We start from the raw sequence: 21,552 nt of genomic DNA, 5'->3' as shown, positions 1-21,552 counted from the left end.
AATGAAATCTACAGTTCCAAGTGACTTCATCTTGAAACTGGGATTTAAATACTGGCTAGGTGTGTTACTCTGTTATTAAAAGATTTTGTCAGTATCCCATGGGGAATCTGTGGCAGTCCCTGGAACAGCACACATCCTGACAGTTTATTCATGGACTATCAGCTGTATCAATTAATTTAGTAATAATTATAACTCTTTTAGAGTAAATGGATGGATCAGATTCCATTTGTCTCACTTGAGTGCCTGCACATAGTCAAATCAGATCTTCCTCTGCAGGTCTTCAGAGACATGTTCTTTCATTGAGTATATCAGATTTGGTGGATGTTCAGTGCCTATAATGTAGACAGAAGTTAGGGTCCTAAATTAAGTAGATTGGACCTTGCCTCTTCTTTCTAAATAGAAGTTCTGACTGGAATGAGCCAGTGTTAATTTCTGGGAAAGTAGTATCATTACATGGAGAAATTTTATTTGCTCAGCTCTAAGATTTTTACGTCCATGTATTTGGTGACCTACTTCTGGGCAGGGTAAGGAATGAGATCCAGAGGGACCTTGTCATGATTGTGAGGTGGGCTGATGCCAGCCTTACGAAGTTTAACCATGACAAGTGCAAGGTTCTACACCTGGGTCAGGGCAATCCCAGGCACAGCTACAGGTTGGGCAGAGAAGAGATTCAGAGCAGCCCTGTGGAGAAGGACCTGGGGGTGTTGGTCGATGAGAAAATGAACATGACCTGGCTTCAGTGTGCGCTTGCATCCCAGAAAGCCAACCATATCCTGGGCTGCATCAAAAGGAGCGTGACCAGCAGGTCGAAGGAGGTGATCCTGCCCCTCTGCTCTGCTCTCGTGAGACCTCACCTGGAGTATTGTGTGCAGTTCTGGTGTCCTCAATATAAAAAGGACATGAAACTGTTGGAACAAGTCTGGAGGAGGGCCACGAGGATGATCAGGGGACCAGAGCACCTCCTGTATGAAGATAGGCTGAGTTCAGCCTGAAGAAGAGAAGGCTGCTTGGAGACCTCATAGCAGCCTTCCAGTATCTGAAGGGGGCCTATAGGGGTGCTGGGGAGGGACTCTTCATTAGGGACTGTAGTGACAGGACAAGGGGTAATGGGTTAAAACTTAAACAGGGGAAGTTTAGGTTGGATATAAGAAGGAAATTCTTTCCTGTTAGGGTGATGAGGCACTGGAAAGGGTTGCCCCTTTCCAGCCCTAACTATTCTATGATTCTGTGATTCTATGAAGGAAGAGATTTCATTGCAGTGCAGCAACATTTGCCACAGCAAGGAAGGCAGTTTCACCTAGGGCAATGCAGCCATTCAGGAGGCAGTTGTTTCTACCTGAGCTTTTCACAAAGCAGGAGTGTGAACATCACTTAAAAAATAACTGACACTGACAACCACTGGCAGCTCTCATAAGAAATCTGCTGGCACTTTGGTTAGTTGCCCGCAATACTAAGCTGTCTTTTCCCTGTAATTTTACTTTTTGTCATGATTTTCTTTGTATAGTGAGATAAATAACGGGAAAATTTGATGACTCCTGTTTTTTCTTCATATTTTCCCAGATGTGCACAAGCTTTATATATTCATTCTTCTACCTATCATTAGAAGGACATTTTGAATAGGCATTGATCCTTTCTTTCCTTGGCTGTAGTAACAGAGCATCAGGAATAAAAGAGGTTGATTCTGCTTTGGTTATTTTTAACCGCTCAAAAAAGGGGAGTTCTCATTAATGTAAGTTACTTTTCCACCTAACTATACTGTTTGCCGGGGAGGTCAACTGCCTGAATCTTCATTGTGAATGGAGTTCTAAACAGTATGTCACTGGGCTAGAGATAAACCACAGGGTAAACCATTACCACAGTCACAACAGTGCTATGCATCTCAAAGCAGGAACTAGCACGTGTAGCATTAATTGCATAAAACTATGTTCTTGATATATCAGAGAAGCAGCGCACACAATATTACCAGATTATCTTTTCGTGAATTAAAAATATTTTGTCTAGAGAGGTCACCTATACCACTAAGAAATATGCAGATATTTGGTATTATGTAAATGTTATTTTTTATATTGTTTCATTAATAATAGGAGTCAGCTTTGAAAAAGACACTGTAGTTACCCTCAAATAATTGTATTAAAAGCTACTGTCTAACAAAGGTTAGAAAGTCAGTAGACATAAATCATTTCAAACACTAATACAATTACAGGAAAAAAGCTCTACTGTTGATTTTTTAATATCTTATGTAAGATAGCATACGGTATGAAATTAAATTGAACACTGTTAGCCTTCCTCTCCAAATCTAATCCACATTAAATTGGTCAAAAACAATTATAAACACCTCTTTTTTGACAGGTCATGATTGAATAGATGATTGGGTTTTGTATAATTTGAGGAGGTCATTACTAACAAGACACAGCATTTAAAATGCCTAGACTAAAGCAAATAACCTGAAATTGTCAGTTCTAGTTTTTCTTGTTTTTCTTTTTTTTTTTTTTTCCTAGGCACTGTAGAAGAGTCTGGCTCATGCAATTTAATTTGCCTTTCGTAGTCTATCACAAGGCTCATGATTATTTCTTACAACAAAATATCTAGTGCAACAAATTAGTAGATTCAGCTACGTTGGTTGGGCTGCATTCCAATTCCTGCCTTAGTGAAGCTGGCTGCCTTCAGCACTGCTAGCACAATAATTATTGCTGCATTTTCTAGACCTCATGAAACCGGCAAGGTGATCACCCTCTTGGAACAGCTGGGGATATGAGGTATGGAAAAGTGAAAGAAAATTGCTGCAACTTTGCGCTATCATGCCAGCAAGTGCCACTTGAATGATGGCAGCTATTGGCAGGGGTAGGGCTCTGCTGGAGGAGACCTTGCAGCAGTTCTGGATTATAGCTTTTGCTGCTTCCAAGAATTGCTGTGGGCATGAGGAATTAAAGAAATCAAATCGGAAGGTGGTGAAAATGAAGATCTGAAGGCAGATATAGAAGGGGAGATAAGGAGTTGTGACAATGAAGCAATTTTTGGTTTACTTATGTGATTAGCTCTTTTAGGAAGCAACACCTTCTGCAAATACCATCATGTAAACTATGCAGGTGTGTTAAGCAGCCCGCTCTAGCCTTCATCACATAATTAAGGTACGGAGTGGTGTAAGCAAACTGATGTCATTCTTGTTCCACTACAGAGAAGTATACTACTGTATATCAGTATTTTACCACATGAGTTACAGAGACAAAGTAAAAAAAATAATAATAAATCTTATTTTAAATATTTAACTATATTGTCATCATCAAAATACCTGCTGAGAGACTGCTACTGTGCTTGAGTATGTATTTTGGATAAATAAATGGGTTTTATCCAAGACACTCAGCACTAACCTTTACACAAAATAAACACATACAAATCTGAGTTTAGCCTTAAATTAGTTGATGCAAATTATCTCTGTGTAAATCAGAAAAACATTATTGACTGCAGTAAACATTTATGCAAATAAGAATGTCTGTTGTATCCCTCTGTTTCCTTTCCTGATTTGCCCTTTTGTTTGAACAGTTTAATTTTGATACAACTACCTTTTATTTTTTGGACAATCTGCTCACACAGAACTGGAATATTTTGACACCATTATCATCACTGGGATACAATGGCACCTATTAGCACTGTGGAATATGGTAGTCATTCATGATTTTTGTTTAGTCTTTTATCAGAGCTTTGCATCTATCCTTTTCCACGTCCCTCACATTTTTAACTTTTTAATGTTAACAGACTAGGAATAGAGCTTTGTGATTAACTCTCCCTTAATTCAGAAGTTTATTATAGTACTGCATTTTTTACATAGAATTTGGCTGCAAATAGATAATATTTCAGAAACAGTGTACTTAAGAAGATAGTTATATGCATACATGAATTGCCATACTGAAAAGAGGTCAACATAGTCATTACATTAGTCATTACGGATTAGGTTTTTATTCATGATATTTGTCATCAGAGAAAAGGAATGGCCAGTCTGCCTTCTGATTTTATTATAGCTTTAGTGTTGGAAGAATGTCTTGGGTTCAGCAGTAGTCATTTTTCTCATTCTCAGTAGCTGGTGCCGTGCTGTGGTTTTGACTTTCAGCCTGGGAACAGTGCTGATAACGCCGATGTTTTTAGTTGCTGCTCAGTAATGTTTATTCTGACCAAGGACTTTGTGAGTCTCATGCTCTGCCAGGGAGGAGGGGAAGCCAGGAGGACGCAGAGACAGCATACCTGACCCAAACTAACCGAAGAGGTATTCTATACCACAGCATGTCAGGCCCAGTATATAAACTGGGGGCAGTTACCCGGAAGGGCTAGATCACTGCTTGGGTCAGGCTGGTATCGGTCGGCAAGTGAAGAGGTGTTGTATTCTCTTCCCGTGTTATTTCTCTTATCGTTATTATTATTGGTGGTAGCAGCAGGGATTTGTGTTATACCTTAGTTACTGGACTGTTCTTATCTCAGCCCGTGGGAGTTAAATTCTTTCGATTCTCCTCCCCATCCCTCCGGGAGTGGGAGGAGGAAGAGGGAGGAGTGAGCGAGCTGCTGCGTGGTTTCTGGGTTGCCAGCTGGGCTTAAACCACGACGAAGAGGCAAAAGAATGAGATGGTAACCAGTACTGCTTACTTATATTGCAGAGGCTGTGCTTTCCAGGGGCAGGTGATGAGTTTTGTATTTCTTTGAAACAGAAAGCTTAGGATCCCACTTAATTAACATATTGTTTCATAAATCCAGACAAAAATCTCCAAGTTTTTCTTGACCTGTTTAATGGGACCTTTTTGAAAGCAGTGTCTGACTGACTCACTCTAGGTGTTCACGGGTCTTGGAATGGAGACTTGTAACCCAGTTGCCTGATGTCCTAGGGCTTTCCTGTAATGAGTATGACAGTGTTTCATATGCTACCTTTTTTTCTTATAATCATGTTCAAAAGCAGATTGAATACAGATGGTGAAATATTGAAAACTGCTGCAAATTTTCTGGCTTTAACCGAAGATTCTAAACAATTATTCTTATAAGAGTTCTAACCAATTAGTTGAATCAACAGTCTTGAATTAGCCTGTGAGAAGACTTCATTTTCTTTACACAAAAAAAAAAAAAAAAAGCTTCAACTTTAGGATAGAAATTTCTGTTTGTGGATCTGGGCTGCAGATAACGGTTGGGTTTCCCCAGCTGATCTGAGAGCTTGTTTGTGGGACTTTGGTGCATAGAACAGGTGATAGGTCTGACTCTTAGGGTAGCCATGTTGCAGAGAAACACATTGCCTTCAGAGCTACTCGGAGTTCCCCAAGGACTAACAGCTTTATATGCAGGTATTAGGCAAAGTGTAGCAGCTAGAAACTTTTCTATGGCTGATGTCAATTATCTCTTTTCCATAAAGGGATCTGCACAGTTTAAATGTCAATTTTCAGGTTATGCTAAGCCATGGAAATGTAGTAGGTACTTCAAATAGTCTGTGTAAGAATAATGACTATTTCAGCAGGAGCATCTTAACAGAGAGATTTCTGTAAGGTCAGTCAAAGTCAGCATGCTGCTTATCTGTATTTACTTGTGGAATGAGTGAAAAAGCAGGGAGCCCTCTGTGCCTTACAGTTCTGACGTGGATTAGTTGTCATTCTCCCTCTTGTTTTGTGGACTGCTCTTTGTCGTGGTTTAAACCCAGTCAGGCAACTCGCTCACTCACTCCCCCGCCTTCTTTCCCTCCCCCTACTTCCAGAGGGACGGAGAGGAGAATTGAAAAGAATGCAACTCCCACGGGTTGAGATAAGAACAGTTTAGTAACTAAGGTATAACACAAATCACTACTGCTACCACCAGTAATAACAATGATAAAGGAAATAACAAGGGAAGAGAATACAACATCTCACCACCAACCGACCGATAACTTGCCCCCCCCAGCCCGACCAAGCACTGACCCATACCTCCTCCAACCCCGCAGTCCCCCAGCCCTTCTGGGTAACTCCCAGTTACCTCCTGGGCATGACGTGCTGTGGTATGGAATACCTCTTTGGTCAGTTTGGGTCAGGTGTCCTGTCTCTGCTTCCTCCCGGCTTCCCCTCCTCCCTGGCAGAGCATGAGGCTCACAAGGTCCTTGGCCAAACCAAAACATCATTGTTATCAGCTCTGTTCCCGAGCCGAAAGTCAAAACACTGCACTGCACCAGCTACCAAGGAGGAGAAAAATGACTGCTACTGCTGAACCCAGGACACACTTTTATGTCTGAATACAAATAAAGCCACCACAGTAACTCTGTATTGGCTATTTTCGCCTGATGTAGTCCTCTGCCCAAATGACAAATGCCCAGTTCTTACTATCGCAAGACTGTCCTGATGAGGTAGTGAGTGATCCCTTCCAATACCAGTCAAAAATTACTTTACTTTTACTTACTTACTGTAAGTAATTGAGTTTCTTAGAGGTATGCTTTTCCTGCTAAGAATTAGAAACTAATTTTTTGTTGTTGTTAGAAGGTAATTTTTTTTCAGGCCACATTTTATTTTTGGCTGAAGAAACATACACAGAAGGGAGTCTTCATTAGGGACTGTAGTGATAGGACAAGGGGTAATGGGTTAAAACTTAAACAGGGGAAGTTTAGATTGGATATAAGAAGGAAATTCTTTTCTGTTAGGGTGGTGAGGCACTGGAATACGTTGTCCAGGGAGGTTGTGAATGCTCCATCCCTGGCAGTGTTCAAGACCAGGTTGGACGAGGCCTTGGGTGATATGGTTTAGTGTGAGGTGTCCCTGCCCATGGCAGGGGGGTTGGAACTAGGTGATCTTAAGGTCCTTTCCAACCCTAACTATTCTATGATTCTATGATAGTTTCGCTACCTCAAGACACCGGAGTTACATCCTCTTGTCAAATCCGTAACATCAGTATCACAACTTTGAGTTTACAGATGTAATATGCTGTAATCACTGTGTAAAAACTAGTTGTATCTTTATGAATGAAAAAAAAGACCTGTTTTATTGTCAAATATTTCCATAAAGATAGAAAGAATTTGAAAATATTAGATAAGGCTAATCTTGCTGAATGCTTTCTGAATGCTTGATTTTGCCTTCAGGCAAATTCAGATTGTGCAATTATGAAATATTATTGAATCTTGATTCGAAAGTATTTCTACATTCCGAACTGGCTCAAGGCTTCTCAGTATTGTCAGTAAAATAGTGTGGGAGCCAGGGCTTCAGTGTTCTTGCCAGAAGGATGTAAGGAGAGAGAGAGAGAGGGCAATAGGAGTAGGGCACAGAGGTGGAAGGGAACTCCTGAGCAGTCTTGATCTTTCCATTGTCAATGGCTGAATGGGAGATGATGGGATTGAGCAAGTTGGCAGTGCTTAAACTTACTAGCATCAGTGGTCACTAGCCCATCTGTCATGATCCCTCCTTTGGCCACAGTCGCAGCCAGCCTGTCTCTACAGACCTTTGACATAAACAAAAACCCCAAGACCATGCTCATAACCTACATGACTTTGTACTAGGTAGTCATACGAAGCCAGCTGCTAAACACCAGGTTCCCTGTATGTTTGTCATTTTCTTAATCCTTGATCATGTCTTGAGCTTGCACCAGCAAACTGGCACAGCTTTTGTAGCAGAGTCCTGTATCTGGGGCAGGCACTATGTTGCTATACTGCTTCCAGGTCTGAGGTGGCATGCAAAGAGATGTCAGCCATGTTTGCCCTGCACTCTCTTGTTTCAGAAACATGGTGGGAATAGGCAACGCTCAGATTTCTGCCCCTGTGATACAGGCCTGCACTCTGTAAATCTGCCCTTCTAAAAGCAAAAATCACATCTAAGCAAGTATATTAAGCTTTTCTTATATATTTAATCTTCTGTGAGTAATGCTTTGTTAGTATTTTTTGGTACCTCTAAGTTATTGTTACTTAAGTTCATCCTGTAGCTGAAATACTAAATGCATTATATTCAGCTTCATGGGTAAAACGGTTTACATGAGATTGATTTTTCACATTTTCTTTTGAACATGCAAGAGGATGTGGTTCTAATATATATTTAAGTCTTGTTACTGTTGGACAGCCAGAAACAAGAAACTCTGCCATCTTCAAGCATACACACATGCATACACACACACACACACACACACACACACACACACACACACACACACACACACACAGATTGCTGTAACATGATGTTAAGATTTGTGATCTAAACTGTAGCACGAACTTAAGACCCTAACCCATTTAAGCCAGTCATTAGGATCAAATGTGCAGCTGTGCGTAAAACTTGGCTCTGAAGGCAAATGAAGGAAATGAATACTCTTCTGGTTTCAGGAGTATTGAAATCTACTATACCTCACAAATTCTGAATTTTCGTTATTATTAGCAAAGGTAAATTTGGTCTTGTGCAGTAAAAAGAACTACAGGCATCTAAGACGCAATTATCTCTGCCTCTATGTGTAGCTGTGCAAAATATTGCAATGAATTCAAGTATTTGCTCCAGGTTTCACAATTCTACATGCCTTAGGTGCAACACTTACTTATTAGTTTTTTTTATGGTAATTCTAGCAATATGGTTCCTATAAGGTTATTCTAAAAGTAATCTTAGGAAGCAGTATTAAAAATACTAAGTCATTGTTAAATTAAGAACTTCCCTCCTTTTTTTCCATCATTCTTCTTTTTCACAGATACTGGTGTTTCATAATTTGTGTGGATAAAGTATTTCGCAAGAATAAAACTTGTTGATCGAGCATTTTGCCAGCAATTTCCTCTTTTTTATAGCCTGTTCATACAGGAGGTGATTCTTCCAGGGAAGTACATGGAAGACAGGGGTTTGATTTTGTTATTGTTTAGGTCACGAGGTGGGTTTCTATATATGTATGGTAGAGTCTAAATGTTTGTAAATCATGAGTATAATGCCCTGAAGATATGTTCAGTGCACACTAAAACATATTTATTTGCCGTCAGCTTCACCAGCTCAGCTTTGCCTAGAATATTCCTTATTTTCATGTCATGAATAATGATAACTGAAGTATTATTTAGATAACAGTTCTACTCCTCATTGCTATGTAACAGAAAACCTACTGTAGAAAGCTTGTATTTACTGTTTGGGGTTTTTTTTATTATTACTGTGTTCAGGCAGAAAAGGCAGCAGCTGAGACTTAGAATATGCTCTCTACCTGTGGAGAGCCCTGTTGTCCTCTGTAGGTCACAGCAGAAATCCACTTGTACACAATGTGATGCAGGGATGTGGTGCTATACAGGATTTTTAAAAACTGTGATTACCTTCTTATCAGGTGTGGTGAAAGCCTAGTTCTGCTCTCAGCAGAATCAGATGGATTAAGGACAGGGGCTTAGTATTATATATGTTATTCCTCTAAGGAACCAGTGGACAAGTGGAAACTGATTCCTTCTTGACTTTAGAATTACGTGTGCTTGCTTGTGATGATTTTTGTTAGATGTGCTGAGAACATTGTGGTGGCCACAGCTCTTCACAGAACCTGATTTCAGTCTTGTCTGTCTTCTCACCAAAAAAAAAAAAAAAAAAAAAAAGTTCAAATCTGTTTGTCTTCCTCCACTGTCTTTTGGTAAAGGACTTGACCCACATGCACACGCACATTTGCAGATGCATAGGTGTATTTTGTATGGATTTGACTTCCAAAACATTCTTCTCCTGGGTAGCTGGAGAATTCATTGAGTAGCTAGGTGTTCTATCTCAGGATACTGTCTGAACTTTTGATGAAAAAATAAATGAACCTTACTAAGGAATGACACAAATGTACACATTCTGCTTCAAAATGATGGAGGTGCTTGGGGGGGGTTAGTTGGGGATGTTGTATGTGATGCAGGTGTGCTCTAAATTTAGAATACTTTCGTAAACCACAGGCCCAAAATACCTGTATTTCTGGGGCTCTTTGTAACTTTCTGTGCCATAAAACCAAGAACTGAAAGTCATTAAAAAACTGTGAATCTAACTTAAAAGCACAAGCAAATTAGCAGAAGCTGTGGGCATCTGATGCAACACAATTGAGCTGAGGGGCCTTAATGAGTTACTGATTAGAGCTTAATTTCTGTAGCTCATTGTTAGCCTGCACCAGTCTTAATATGGTTATGGTTGCTTAATTCTCCTTAACTGTGATTTAAGCTAATGCACTCTTTTTCTTTTGGAGTGAACTGAGAGCCTGTAACCAGCACTCAACTGGTGACTCCATCATTTGAGTGACACTGCCCCAGCCCCCAGTGTACTGCCTGCCTCTGTGCTGCGTGTTCTATCCAAGGGCCATGGGTGGCAGGGACCGTACATACCCACTTGTGTGTGTGTGTATGCCTGTGTGCACTTTAATTTCTGTCAATGCCAAATTTTGATTCTGTATCACTGTGAAGTAGCTGTGGTTGAGTTTCTTCTCAAGGAGCTTTCTGAGGAAAGGCGCTTTGTCATTTTCCGTTTTAGAGTTTGTGTTATAAATCACCTTTTGACTGGTTTCTGCTTTGTGGTTCCTGTCTGAAATTTTAGTCCAATCACATATGTTAAGAATCATGTCAAAATGGTTTTCTTTATCCTCTGGAAATTAAATCCTTAGATCCCTCAAGGTTAGTAACACTGTTAACCTAGTAACAACCAGCCTCTGACAAGAATCTGGAAGTAGTTTGAGCTATTCCAACTTGACAATATATAGAGGCTGTTTTTATTTTGTATTTATTTTTAAAACAGTAAGCAGAAGTCTGGAAAAAAATAACGCATTAGAAAAAATCATTCGCTGTAATTGCACTTAACTCTCTCTATAATTTTATTAATGATTACTTAAGATAATCTGCGTATGACATTCTCTGTATTTGGAAGCTTAAGAAGACAATGGGGTGGATGTTTATTTTCTAACATTAGGAACTGACTCTTCATAACCCTACATTCTTGGTTCAATGCATTATTAAAAAGGAGTTGAATTCAACCACATTTTTCTTTTGTTACCACTGTGTACTTTTTCATCCAAAGCATCAATTTTTCCTCTTTCCTGTTCTCATTTTAAACTCATTTCCAAAAGAAGAAGAAAATGGACAATTCTTTATCTCTTCCTAGACTTTAAAGATTAATATTTCGTTGACAGTCCTTCCCTTTCTCTCTGGAATGTCCTTGAAATGTCATTAAACATTTAAAGCTGATGGATATGATTTGGGAAAAAAACGTGCAGTTGTTTGACCAGGAATTTTAAGTTTTAGATGTAAATGAAAAAAAAAAAAAAATCTTTCTAAATCAGGTCTATATTTTCTCTTGCTATGTAAGGAAATCCCTTATGATTCTGGCATCCGTGGAAGAGGAGGAAGCTACTGGTTTTAATAGATTTTGCCAGTACTTTGTCCTATTTTTCTCCTTTTAGAAACACAGACCAAATGAGAATTTATATTTATTAGTAACTGCATGTATTTTTCTTTGTGGGTTGTTTTTATTTTCTCTCAACCTTCATCTCTTCAGGAAGTGGGAATAAAGATTTAGTTCTGTCCTGTATTTTCCATTTTGATAAATCTGTGATGCACCTTGCTGCAGTAGTTTGATCTCTAAGGAACAGCAGCTGCGTTTTCACAGCATTTTATTTCTGCATAGCCTGCAAGAATGCTTCCATCTCACATATCCAGCACTCCCCACACACAGATGATTCCTTGGAGTAATGGAAGAAAGTCTAATAGCAAGTCTGCCTATGGCAAATGTGAGGTAGATACACAGGGACAGAGATAATGCAGACTTGTCTCTTTGTTCTGCACAGCCAATATTTACCCACTGCCTTGTGTGCCATGTTTTCCAGTAGATCTCCCGCCAGAATTTTCAACATAGCCACAAAATCTGAGGGAGTGGTTGCCTGGTCCTGGGGAAATTGCCAGTCATCAAAAAAAAAATACATTGGTGTGTGAGAAGTGGAGGTTCACATGAAATAGCCATTTATTCAGTACAGCCCCATAAACAAGTTTAAACAAATGTTGTAGCAGGAATATTAGGTTTTCTACTTTTTTTTATAATTAACAACCATGCCCCAGTTTTCCAGTTGGCATACTTACTTTTATGTTTTCCTACTGTTTGCATCATCCCAGGTATTTTTTTTTTTGCTCGGTGAATCACTACTGTTACTCTACTAGAAGCTTGTACAGTCTAGACTTTTTGCTACTGCTTTGCTTTTCTCATTTACTCTTTGTTCAGCTGATAAAAATAAGATATCTTAATGATAAGCTTAACTTAATGATAAACTTAAAGCACAGGCAGTCTGAGATTTTATGTAGTTCCTAATACAGCTTGGCCTTCCTTTTCTTTCTTCATCCCATTGTCTCCATTAGAATATTATGTTTTGGGATTCTGGGAACTCTTCTATGATGTTGGTTTGCTAAGGATGGTTGTGGGATAGCACAAATCAGTTCATTAAGATCTTGGAAGATGTAGGACTAGAATCTTTTTCTGGCAGTAAATATGTAAAATAAAATATTAGGCAAAATACCAAGACTGGCTATAAACTGGATGCATTGTGTGAAAGGATTCTTTGTTGTATAGAAGAATTCAGTGGTTGACATGAAAACCTGAACTTTCAATTTCAAAATGATATGGCTGACAAGCTTCCCCAGGATTATTTTGACAATCCCTATCTTAAAGTTCAACTTATGCCTGTAAGTACTATATAATTAACACTTTTTGCATTTGCAATGCTGGTGTGTCGGCTGTCTTTTTAACGTCAAATTTTTCACTTAATTTCAAAAAGAAAGTGGTGTGGCAGTGGACTGCAGCATGAAAATTGAAAAACTTTCCCATAGCTACATCATGCAAGAGAAGTAGTTAATTATTAATGTAGTACTTGATCTCAAAAGGTATTATGTTTACAATGAATGGAGTGTGTGGCAGACACACCCAATTCAATTAATCCATTGCACAATATAAACTGAGTAGTCACCTGTCATTTAATGAAACTTTATAAAGAAACATCCTGCTTTTTCTTTATTTTCTGTATGTGGTGGTGGTGGTGGTGTTATTATTTATTTATTATTACTATAATTTTGTTTAGTTTCTTTGTATTATTCACATTTGCATGGAACTTGACTATTCACCATCCCTGAAATTGTTGGAATGTTGTCAAAGAAATTCCTTGCCCTTTCTCTTTGAATTCACTTCACCATCGTATTGCCTTCTAATATTCACATCGGTATTATTTTTGTCAAAACATGCCATTCTGTCTATGGTCTAGGGTGCAGTGCTGTGACATAATGTCCAAACACCAGTTAAGGGAAACCTACTATCTGAATTCTGAAATAATTTCTACTGATACTGTCAGAAATGTTTTTTTGTTTAGTTGGAATGCTTGGAATAGCATTGTTTGAAAAGAGTCATCAACAGCTGAAAATTGTCTCTTAATTTTCTTTTTAAAATTAAGTGTTTAGAGTCTTGGGTGACTGATACTTGTGACAGTGAGAGGAGGTAAACTAGAGTCTATCAGTAGAACCAGGTCAAAAAGTTGCGTGCATTTGGTTACATGTAAAATTTCACTGGCAGGATAGCTGGGGATAGAGGGAAGAGAAAAAAACAAAAAGGTAGGGAAATAATGAAAGTAAAGAGTTAGGACTAGGCTGAAGGATGGTGTTTGTGAATGGAAGCAAAGCTGAGAAGATGCCGTAAGCCCGCTATTTATTTTCAGCACCGGTACTCTAGAACATTGTTATATTTGCTGGTGTATATAATAAAATTATTTGTGTTTCTCTTCCTGGAAACATAGTGTCCTAGTGAGGTGGTTAGTGTCTTGGTAGAACTGCCCACATGAATATTTTAGCTAACAGAATACAACTCAGTAAACTGACAGTGAGAAATGCAGCTTTCATTAAAACAAGAAGGTAAAACATTGTAAACTCATTTCATTTTACTTCTGACTGAAGTATTTTTTTACTCAGGGCAATTTTCTTGGGCATGGAAGGGGAAACTCACAAACAGAAGTTTCTGGTCTGTTCTAATCTATTTATGCTTTTGTTTTTTAACTGTAGGTTTCTGTGCTCGAGAGGCAGATATTTGACTTCCTTGGTTATCAGTGGGCACCCATCCTGGCAAATTTTATACACATTATTATAGTCATACTTGGCTTATTTGGAACCATCCAGTATAGACCTCGTTACATAACAGGAGTGAGTATTTAATTTTATTTACTTATTTTGATGTTCATGTTAAAAAAATATAAAATCTTATAGATGGAATAGAAATCTTGTCTTGGTTTAACTTTCTTCTATAATATTTTGCATTTACTTATGCTTTTGAGACACCTTCAATAATTAACTGGTAGGAACCTACAAAAGTTGAGAGTCAATATGATCATAAACTACACGCCAATATGAACTTTCAAGAAGAGCAGTCAGTTTAAAGAATTTACAGCATCCTCAGAATTGCAGGTATTTAAAGCTAGAATAAATGCTAGCCATAACTTTCCTAGATACACTGGACCTCAACAACAGATTCATCATTATAGTTGCTCATTATTGTTACTAGCTCTGTAGTGCTGGAGTGCCTATCCATTATGTATATCCCTCCTAGAAATTAGTCCAATGTGAAACTGAAATATGATAATGTGGTAAGAAATGCAGGTTTGGTGGTTACAGACCGAGGGCCCCAGAATAAAAGTAATGATTTTGACCTTTATATTTTTAATCCATTTCTTTTAGTTATTCAGCTACCCCTTATACACAGACTCAATATGTTGTACTCTGTGATACAATACAGTATTAACAAAATCCTCCTTTCATACTCCGGGTTTTTTTTTCATATTTGTAGGTATAAGACAGAATAACAAGTCTGAAAACCAACATTTGAACACCTTTTGTTAGAAATAGATTTGCATAACAATATTTCTATCAAAATTGACTGCTAATTCAGGTAAAGTTTTTCAGAGACAGGTAGCAGTCAAAAAGATTTGCTCATATCTTTTTGATACACCCATATTCTCATGCCAAATGAAAATAACTCCACTCAATCTGTACTCACTTTTGCAGTCTGTTTCCTATTACACTCTTTCCTCATATACCAGTAGTCATTCAGGAGATAGTAAGGTTTTACTTGTACCCCTGTGCTACCATCCATGTTTCAGTAGTGTGACGCTAGTAGTAATATATTATTATTAGTCTGTGTTTCTGTGATTTCCTATATGCAGAAAACGTGTCTCTACTGGTAGAATGTCTTTATGCATGCACACAATTTAATATATTCCAAAGCATATACTATCAACACTGAAAAATATATTGTAAGTCTGAAATATTTATAGTGTTTCCTTTAAATCACAACTCTAGGAGATATGTGAACTAAAGATTTTTCTTCTATTCCTGGTTCTTTGACCAGTACAAAAGGCTTGAAGATTAAAACCCAAAATTCAAGGAAGTGTCAGTTAAAAAGAGTTTAAAAAGTTCCATTCTAAGACTATTCAAAGGCATAAAAATGAGCATGAGCATAAAATGCTTAGGTGAGCTAAACAAAAACCTAGATTTAAATAGTCTTTTCAACAGGAATACAGAAAATTACCTGCTATAATAATGAATACATTCTGAATGGAGAGGAATACCAGCCTTAGAAATAGGTACTGTTCACCTACTGTTAGTAGGATGGTATGGTTTGTGACACGCCATCCTATTAATTTTCACATTTCTTCTTAGAGCTCCCTCTCCCCCTCACTGTGTAGCCCATCTGATGTTGTGAGTTTGCCTTCTTGCATCCTCTTATTGAACTGAATAGAACCAATCTAAGATCAAACTGTCTTGCTCAGCTTTTATAATAGATATCTGAATCTGCTATCTATCGCTTATATAAGAAAAGTATGATGGAACTTTCATCCTTCATTTAGTTGCATCAACAGAGGAACGCTGTGTTTTTTTCATTTCTACCACTGCTCTCTTTGGAGAGTGTCTAAAGTCAGGATGAGGGAAATGGTACTGGTCACTGGAGGGAGAGATGAAGGATCTGCATCCTTTCATTCAGTTCTTCCAGGCCCAGATTAGGGACCTTGTTATAGCTGGGCAAAACTCAGTAGTGTTATCTGACGTCAGGAATAAATTTGTGAGTTGAAAGGCAAGAAGCACAACAGCCTGTAAGCCTGCAAGGTGTTCAGGTGAGTGAATATAAATACTCAGACTTCAGTAGGTTTTGCAAGGGTCAGTCTATCTTGAGTGGACTCTATAGGACCCTTAATCCACAGTCACGTTAGTACATCAACTATAGCTTGCTTCAACAAGACTACAATAAATTTCTTTTTACTGTGTATGCTTCATAAAGGATATAAAAAAAAAAATGTTATCTAGAGGTTGTGAATCATAGGTTAAAGAGAACAGGGAGGTTTTAAGGTGAGATTTCAAGAAATTATTTAGACAGGTGGAACACCACAAGTGAAAGTACGTCCTTGAACTCACAATAGTCACAGGGAAGTTTGGAAGTGAGTGAGGTGAAAAGGTGACTGTGTGGCTTCAGGCTTTGTAAAATAGTTCAGATTACATGGGATTCAGGAGTTGTCAAAGACAAAGAGAGCAGGAAACTGAAGTTTAATATCATCAAGGGGGTTGATCTTAGTATAGGTTTGACAAGAACACATTCATTTTTGCTTGTAAATCTAAACCATTAATAAATGAGCAATTGATGCAGGAAGTGAGACATCTGAGGGTGGGAATGAGTGTCTCTTCAAAGATACTTTTCAAAAGATAATAATTAAGCATTTTTTTTTTTGTGAAAAAAATAATGATAAAAGGACTGCTTAGCAAAACTGTGCTAAAACAGAGAACAACAATTTCAGTAGAAACAAATGTTAGCCAGTGTAATGCCTGAGATGTAAATGTGTTTTTAGCGGTATTATCACAGGATCAATACAAATATCTGAGAAGTAATACCAGTGCAAATTAAGAAGGGTTCCTGAAAGAAGCAATGCTTTCCACCTGGGTAGGACTTCGACTGCAGATTCAGCTTCTCCCCATTCCGTCTACAGAGGGATGCTGGCTGTGCTGATATGCTCAGCACATGTTCCTCATATGGATTATTAGTTATCTGACTAATCTAGTGACCTACAATAGAGTAACTGCATCAGTAGACCAGGGAGGAGCTATAGATATAATGTATCTAGACTTCAGTAAGGCTTTTAATATGGTCCCCCACAACATTCTTCTCCCTAAATTGTAGAATTTGGTTTGATGGAAAGACTGTTAGATGGATAAGGAAGTGGCTGGATGGCTGCATCCAAAGAAATGCGTTCAGTGGCTCAGTGTTCAAATGGAAACCAGTAACGAGTAGCATTCCTGAGGGGAGCATACTGGGACCAGTAGTATTAAATATGTTCATCAGTGATGTAGTGGGATTGCTTGCAACCCTCAGCAAGTTTGCAGGTGACACCAAGCTGAGTGGTGCACTTGATTCACTAGCTCTGAAGTGAAGGCTCTAGGGGGACCTTATTAGAGCTTTTCAATGTATAAAGGGAACTGAAATGAAAAAAGGAGAAATGGTTTTTTACCAATGCCTGTAGTTACAGATCAAGGCACAACAGGTTTAAACTGAAAGAGTGTGATTGAACATAAGGAAGAAGATTTTTACAATGAGGATGGTGAGACAGTGGAACAGGTTGCCCAGAGAAGTTGTGGATGCTCCATCTTTAGAAGTGCTCAAGATCAAATTGGATAGCGTTTTGAGAAAACTTATCTAGTGGAAGATATCTCTGCCTATGGCAGGGAGGTCGGAGTACATGATCTTTAAAGGTCCCTTCCAACCAGACCTTTCTGTGATTCTAGAGTAAGAAAATGCCACTGATTAAATAAATCAATGTTTTCTGGTTCCTGAATGATGGAAAACCTTGGCAATCTCATTTTTCTAATGCCTTAGCATTTCTAGAAAGCATTCTCAGAATATATACGAAAGACAAAAAGTCCCATTTGTAATGAATGTCATTCTCGTCTCCAAAAAGGAATCCAGCTGACAGGTGAAGCTCACTGGTTCTCCAGTGCTATAAAGGTAGTACTGTAAAATTAAGTACTTTGTTTCTTCACTTCCATTGGTAGAAGTAAAGGAATATCTGGTGAGAAAGAGAAAAGCTTTGAAGTGTATTATGAAATATTAGAATTGGAGGAAAGTCATGTCTGGGAAGTAGTTTCTACTGTAATTTCCACTGCTTGCTTGTACCTTCTAGACCTGTTATATTTACTTCTTCTAGAGCTAGTTCCAACAAAGAAAATTTTTGTACAACTCTGTAGTTTTACTGAGCAGTGTTATAGACAAACCAAGAGTGGTAAGAAAGTGAAAAAGCATTTGTACTGAAGAACATTCTCCCATCTTGAGTATAATGTGAAGATCCAATATCAATAGGAAAGAAAACTTTTAATCCAGAAGAAATTGCCTTGTTTCAGACCTGTGAGAGTAAGAAATTGTACAAAAAGTTTTTCCATAATTTGTTGCACAGTTCAGGTGGACTTTGGCTGTGTATGAAGCAAAATTGTGCAACGTTACTAACATTTTCCCAAGGGGTTATTTATTCTGTTCTAGCATTTCCCCCTCTTAAACATAATAGTAACACACCCTAAAAATAGTGAAATTAATAGAACCATAGAATTATAGAGTTGTTTAGGTTGGAAAAGACCTTTAAGACCATCATATCTAACCATTAATCTAGCACTGCCACATCCACCACCAAACCATGTTCCTAAGTGCCACATCTACACATCTTTTTAAATACCTCCAGGAATGGTGACTTTACCACTTGCCTGGGTAGCTTGTTCCAATGCTTGACAACCAGCAGATATCTGGTACATTGAAGTCCCACTGAAAAGAAGGGCTGGTGATTGTGAGACTTCCCCCAGCTGCTTATATTTCATCTGCCTCGTCATCCTGACTGGGTTATTCTGTAATAGATTCCCGCCATGTTAAGTGACTGTTGGCCTTCCCTCTGATTCTTAGCCATAAGCACTCAAACTTATTGTCACCATTATTAAGCTTTAGACAATCAAGACACTCCTGAACATACAGGGCTATTCCACTGCCTGTACTTCCTTGCCTGTCCCTTCTGAAGGCAGCACTTCAGTTGTACGAGTCATCCCAGCATGTTTTCATTATGGCAACTATGTCGTAGTTTTCCAGCTGCACAATAGCTTCCAGCTTCTCCAGAAACAATGCACGCAGCCCATGCTGTTGCAGATGCACTTCAGCTGGGAGATTGATCCTGCCATCTTTTAGAGGGGAGAAGCCCTAATACCTATGTGACCATTCTCAGGAGCTTCCATGATTTCTAACACATCAATAACCCTGTGCTGCCACATTGATCTCCATCATCCACTGTGATGGCAGACCAATGGACCTCGCTAGCACACCATTCCTCAAGCATTGACATGCTGCACCTAGGCTTATCTCTAGTGAGCCTGATTTTATCCCTTTCCCCCTTCAAATCTAGTTTAAAACTCTTTCAGTGAGACCTGCTAACTCCTGTGCAAAGATCCTTTTCTGTCTTTCAGATAGATGCACCCCGCCTGTTGCCAGCAGGCCTGCTAACGTGTAAACTGACCCATGATCAGAAACCCCTAAGTTCTGCCAGTGACACCAGGCTCAGAGACAGGTATTGATAGTGACTCATACAGAGCACAGTATACTAGCAGGAGAGAAGGATCTAACAGAAAGCAAATTTGCAGCCTTTAAGAGCAAAAAAGAATCTTGTACAGGATAATACCAGGTCACATTAAGTCTGGGAGAAAAGGACAGATTATTACTAGTGCCTTACTTAACATGTAATTGCTTATATATATTAAAAAAACTGAAAGAGCCAATTACCTTTGTCTGGCTTCTTGCGGCATCATCAGTCTGTCAAACCATTAGGCCCCAGAGAGTATAACTGAGTTAATCTATGTCTTTTTTAAGACTAGACATTGTCAATTGCTTCAACACCCCTAGTGTGAGCTGCTTAATGCCTTATATGACAAGTAGCCCTGGGTCTGCCAGATTTGTTTTGGAGTATTTAAGTTTTATATTACGGTTTAGTATCTTCCATGGTTTTTAAATGTTTAAAGTAGTACATGAAAGTGTGCAGAAGTTCATCTCTCATGTGTACATACCGGGATATTATCAAACAACATTAACCATGCCATAGAAAACTGTAAAGCAAAAAGCATCAGGGAATCTGCAGTTCTAGAATCATGCTTTTCTGAATTTTTTAACAGGCTCCATATTGTTAATGATTTGGCCAGATTTTTTTTTGTGAGAAAACATTTCAGGAGACTGTTTTGTTAGCTGTTGTAGGAGAACCAGTTTTTAGTTCTTTCTCCTGATAAAACAGTTTTTTATAATACAACGAGGATTCTTGTGCCTAACATTTTTAAATAATTGAGTTCTTCCGAGATTAATTTACCTTATTGACCTCATCCAATTTATTTTCCAGATACTTGTTTTATTTAAGATAAGGAAGTGTGTGTACTCAAGCTCAGTACACGAATTATTAAAAAATATATTTTACTTCTGCTTTCTTTATAGCTGTTGGGGAAACTGTATGTGTATAAACCCACTGAATAAAGAGGAGGGTGAAATTAAATTGAATGGTCGTACATTTTGTCAGCCCGCAAAGCACAGAGTTCTTGAAGTCTGTGAAGTCAAGACTCCTACCTGAGACTGCTGCCTGTAAAAGGGTTTCTCAGGAAGTACTTTTGTCTCCATTCTGACACAGGTCATTCAGTTCTTCACCTTAATTGTACTTATGTTACGATTTACAGTGTTGCAACTAAAATGCAGACATCTATAGAAGGTGGCACATAGCCACAGAAACTCCTTCTGTGCTCTTCACAACTTTTCAAAGGAAATGATAATTTGGGGTCATAGACAATAATATTCTGTATAATCATTTTGAGCTAATGTCCAGTAGTGCTGTAAGTGCAATTAAAGTCCTGGAGCGTTTTAGTAGCAGGTTTGTCCGTTGGCTGTCACAGGAGACTGAATCAGGATACTGATTCTGTTTCAAAATGTGCCATTGGCAAGATGTTTTCTTGTTCGAGTTTGTTCAAGCACACATAATGATATTCCTCAGTTTGTTCCTTGATTCAGTAGTTTGTGGTGGATAATAATGAATGTGAATGTTTATACTGTAGTTTGTATTCAGTTCTGTATTTTAATGTATTCAGTTACTGAATACAATATTACTAATACTTAATACAGATTTCTAGTAATTTTACCTGTAAATTAAGCAACAATTATATAAATAAATAGATATCTACTTATCTTTCAAAGAAGGCTAGCCTCTTAAACTCATTAAATTTCTGGTACAAATGTGCTTGAAAAAGCCAGAATTTCTTTTCTGCAAATTAATACTGGCAACAGAATTTGTATTTTTTTAGGATACTCTGTCACTATATTTACTAAAATCTTTGCTGAACGTGAACCAGAAAGCAAGCTCAACAAGTCTGAAAGAAACCCACTTAAAATTGGAAATGGTACTTGCAGGAAGCATTCTCATTATCCATGCTGTTCTCAGTATAAAATTTCTAGGATTTATTGGTTTTGATCAGGCTGGAAATACCATGATTCAGGTTGATTTGTGTTGTAGAACTTGTAGGCCAGACGAAACCCAGGAAGTGTGTAACCACAGAGGCTGTATTTCCAT

At 38.3% G+C, this 21,552-nt stretch overlaps 1 protein-coding gene across 4 annotated transcripts in view; it reads left to right on the top strand.

Moving 5' to 3' along the window:
• The window catches only part of NKAIN2 (sodium/potassium transporting ATPase interacting 2), a 555,084-nt gene that overhangs the window by 241,852 nt on the left and 291,680 nt on the right, over nucleotides 1–21,552 (top strand). For 3 of the 4 annotated variants that reach the window (XR_008972171.1, XR_008972170.1, XM_057409393.1), the window contains exon 2: nucleotides 13,955–14,092. The exons of the other annotated variant lie outside the window; for it this stretch is intronic. Coding sequence is in view for 1 of the 3 variants with exons in the window: in XM_057409393.1 (XP_057265376.1) it covers nucleotides 13,955–14,092 (138 nt within the window). In the remaining 2 variants the exon portion in view is untranslated. The remainder of the gene's footprint in view (nucleotides 1–13,954; nucleotides 14,093–21,552) is intronic. 4 annotated transcript variants of the gene reach the window in all.

Source organism: Pezoporus wallicus, unplaced genomic scaffold (genome assembly GCF_028554395.1).
Source record: "Pezoporus wallicus isolate ANWC-B61680 ecotype Strahan unplaced genomic scaffold, APGP_CSIRO_Pwel_v1 contig_3817, whole genome shotgun sequence".
Classification (NCBI taxonomy): Eukaryota; Metazoa; Chordata; class Aves; order Psittaciformes; family Psittacidae; genus Pezoporus; species Pezoporus wallicus.
Note: the sequence above shows the minus strand (reverse complement) of the source record. Positions and strands in the feature narration are given on the sequence as shown.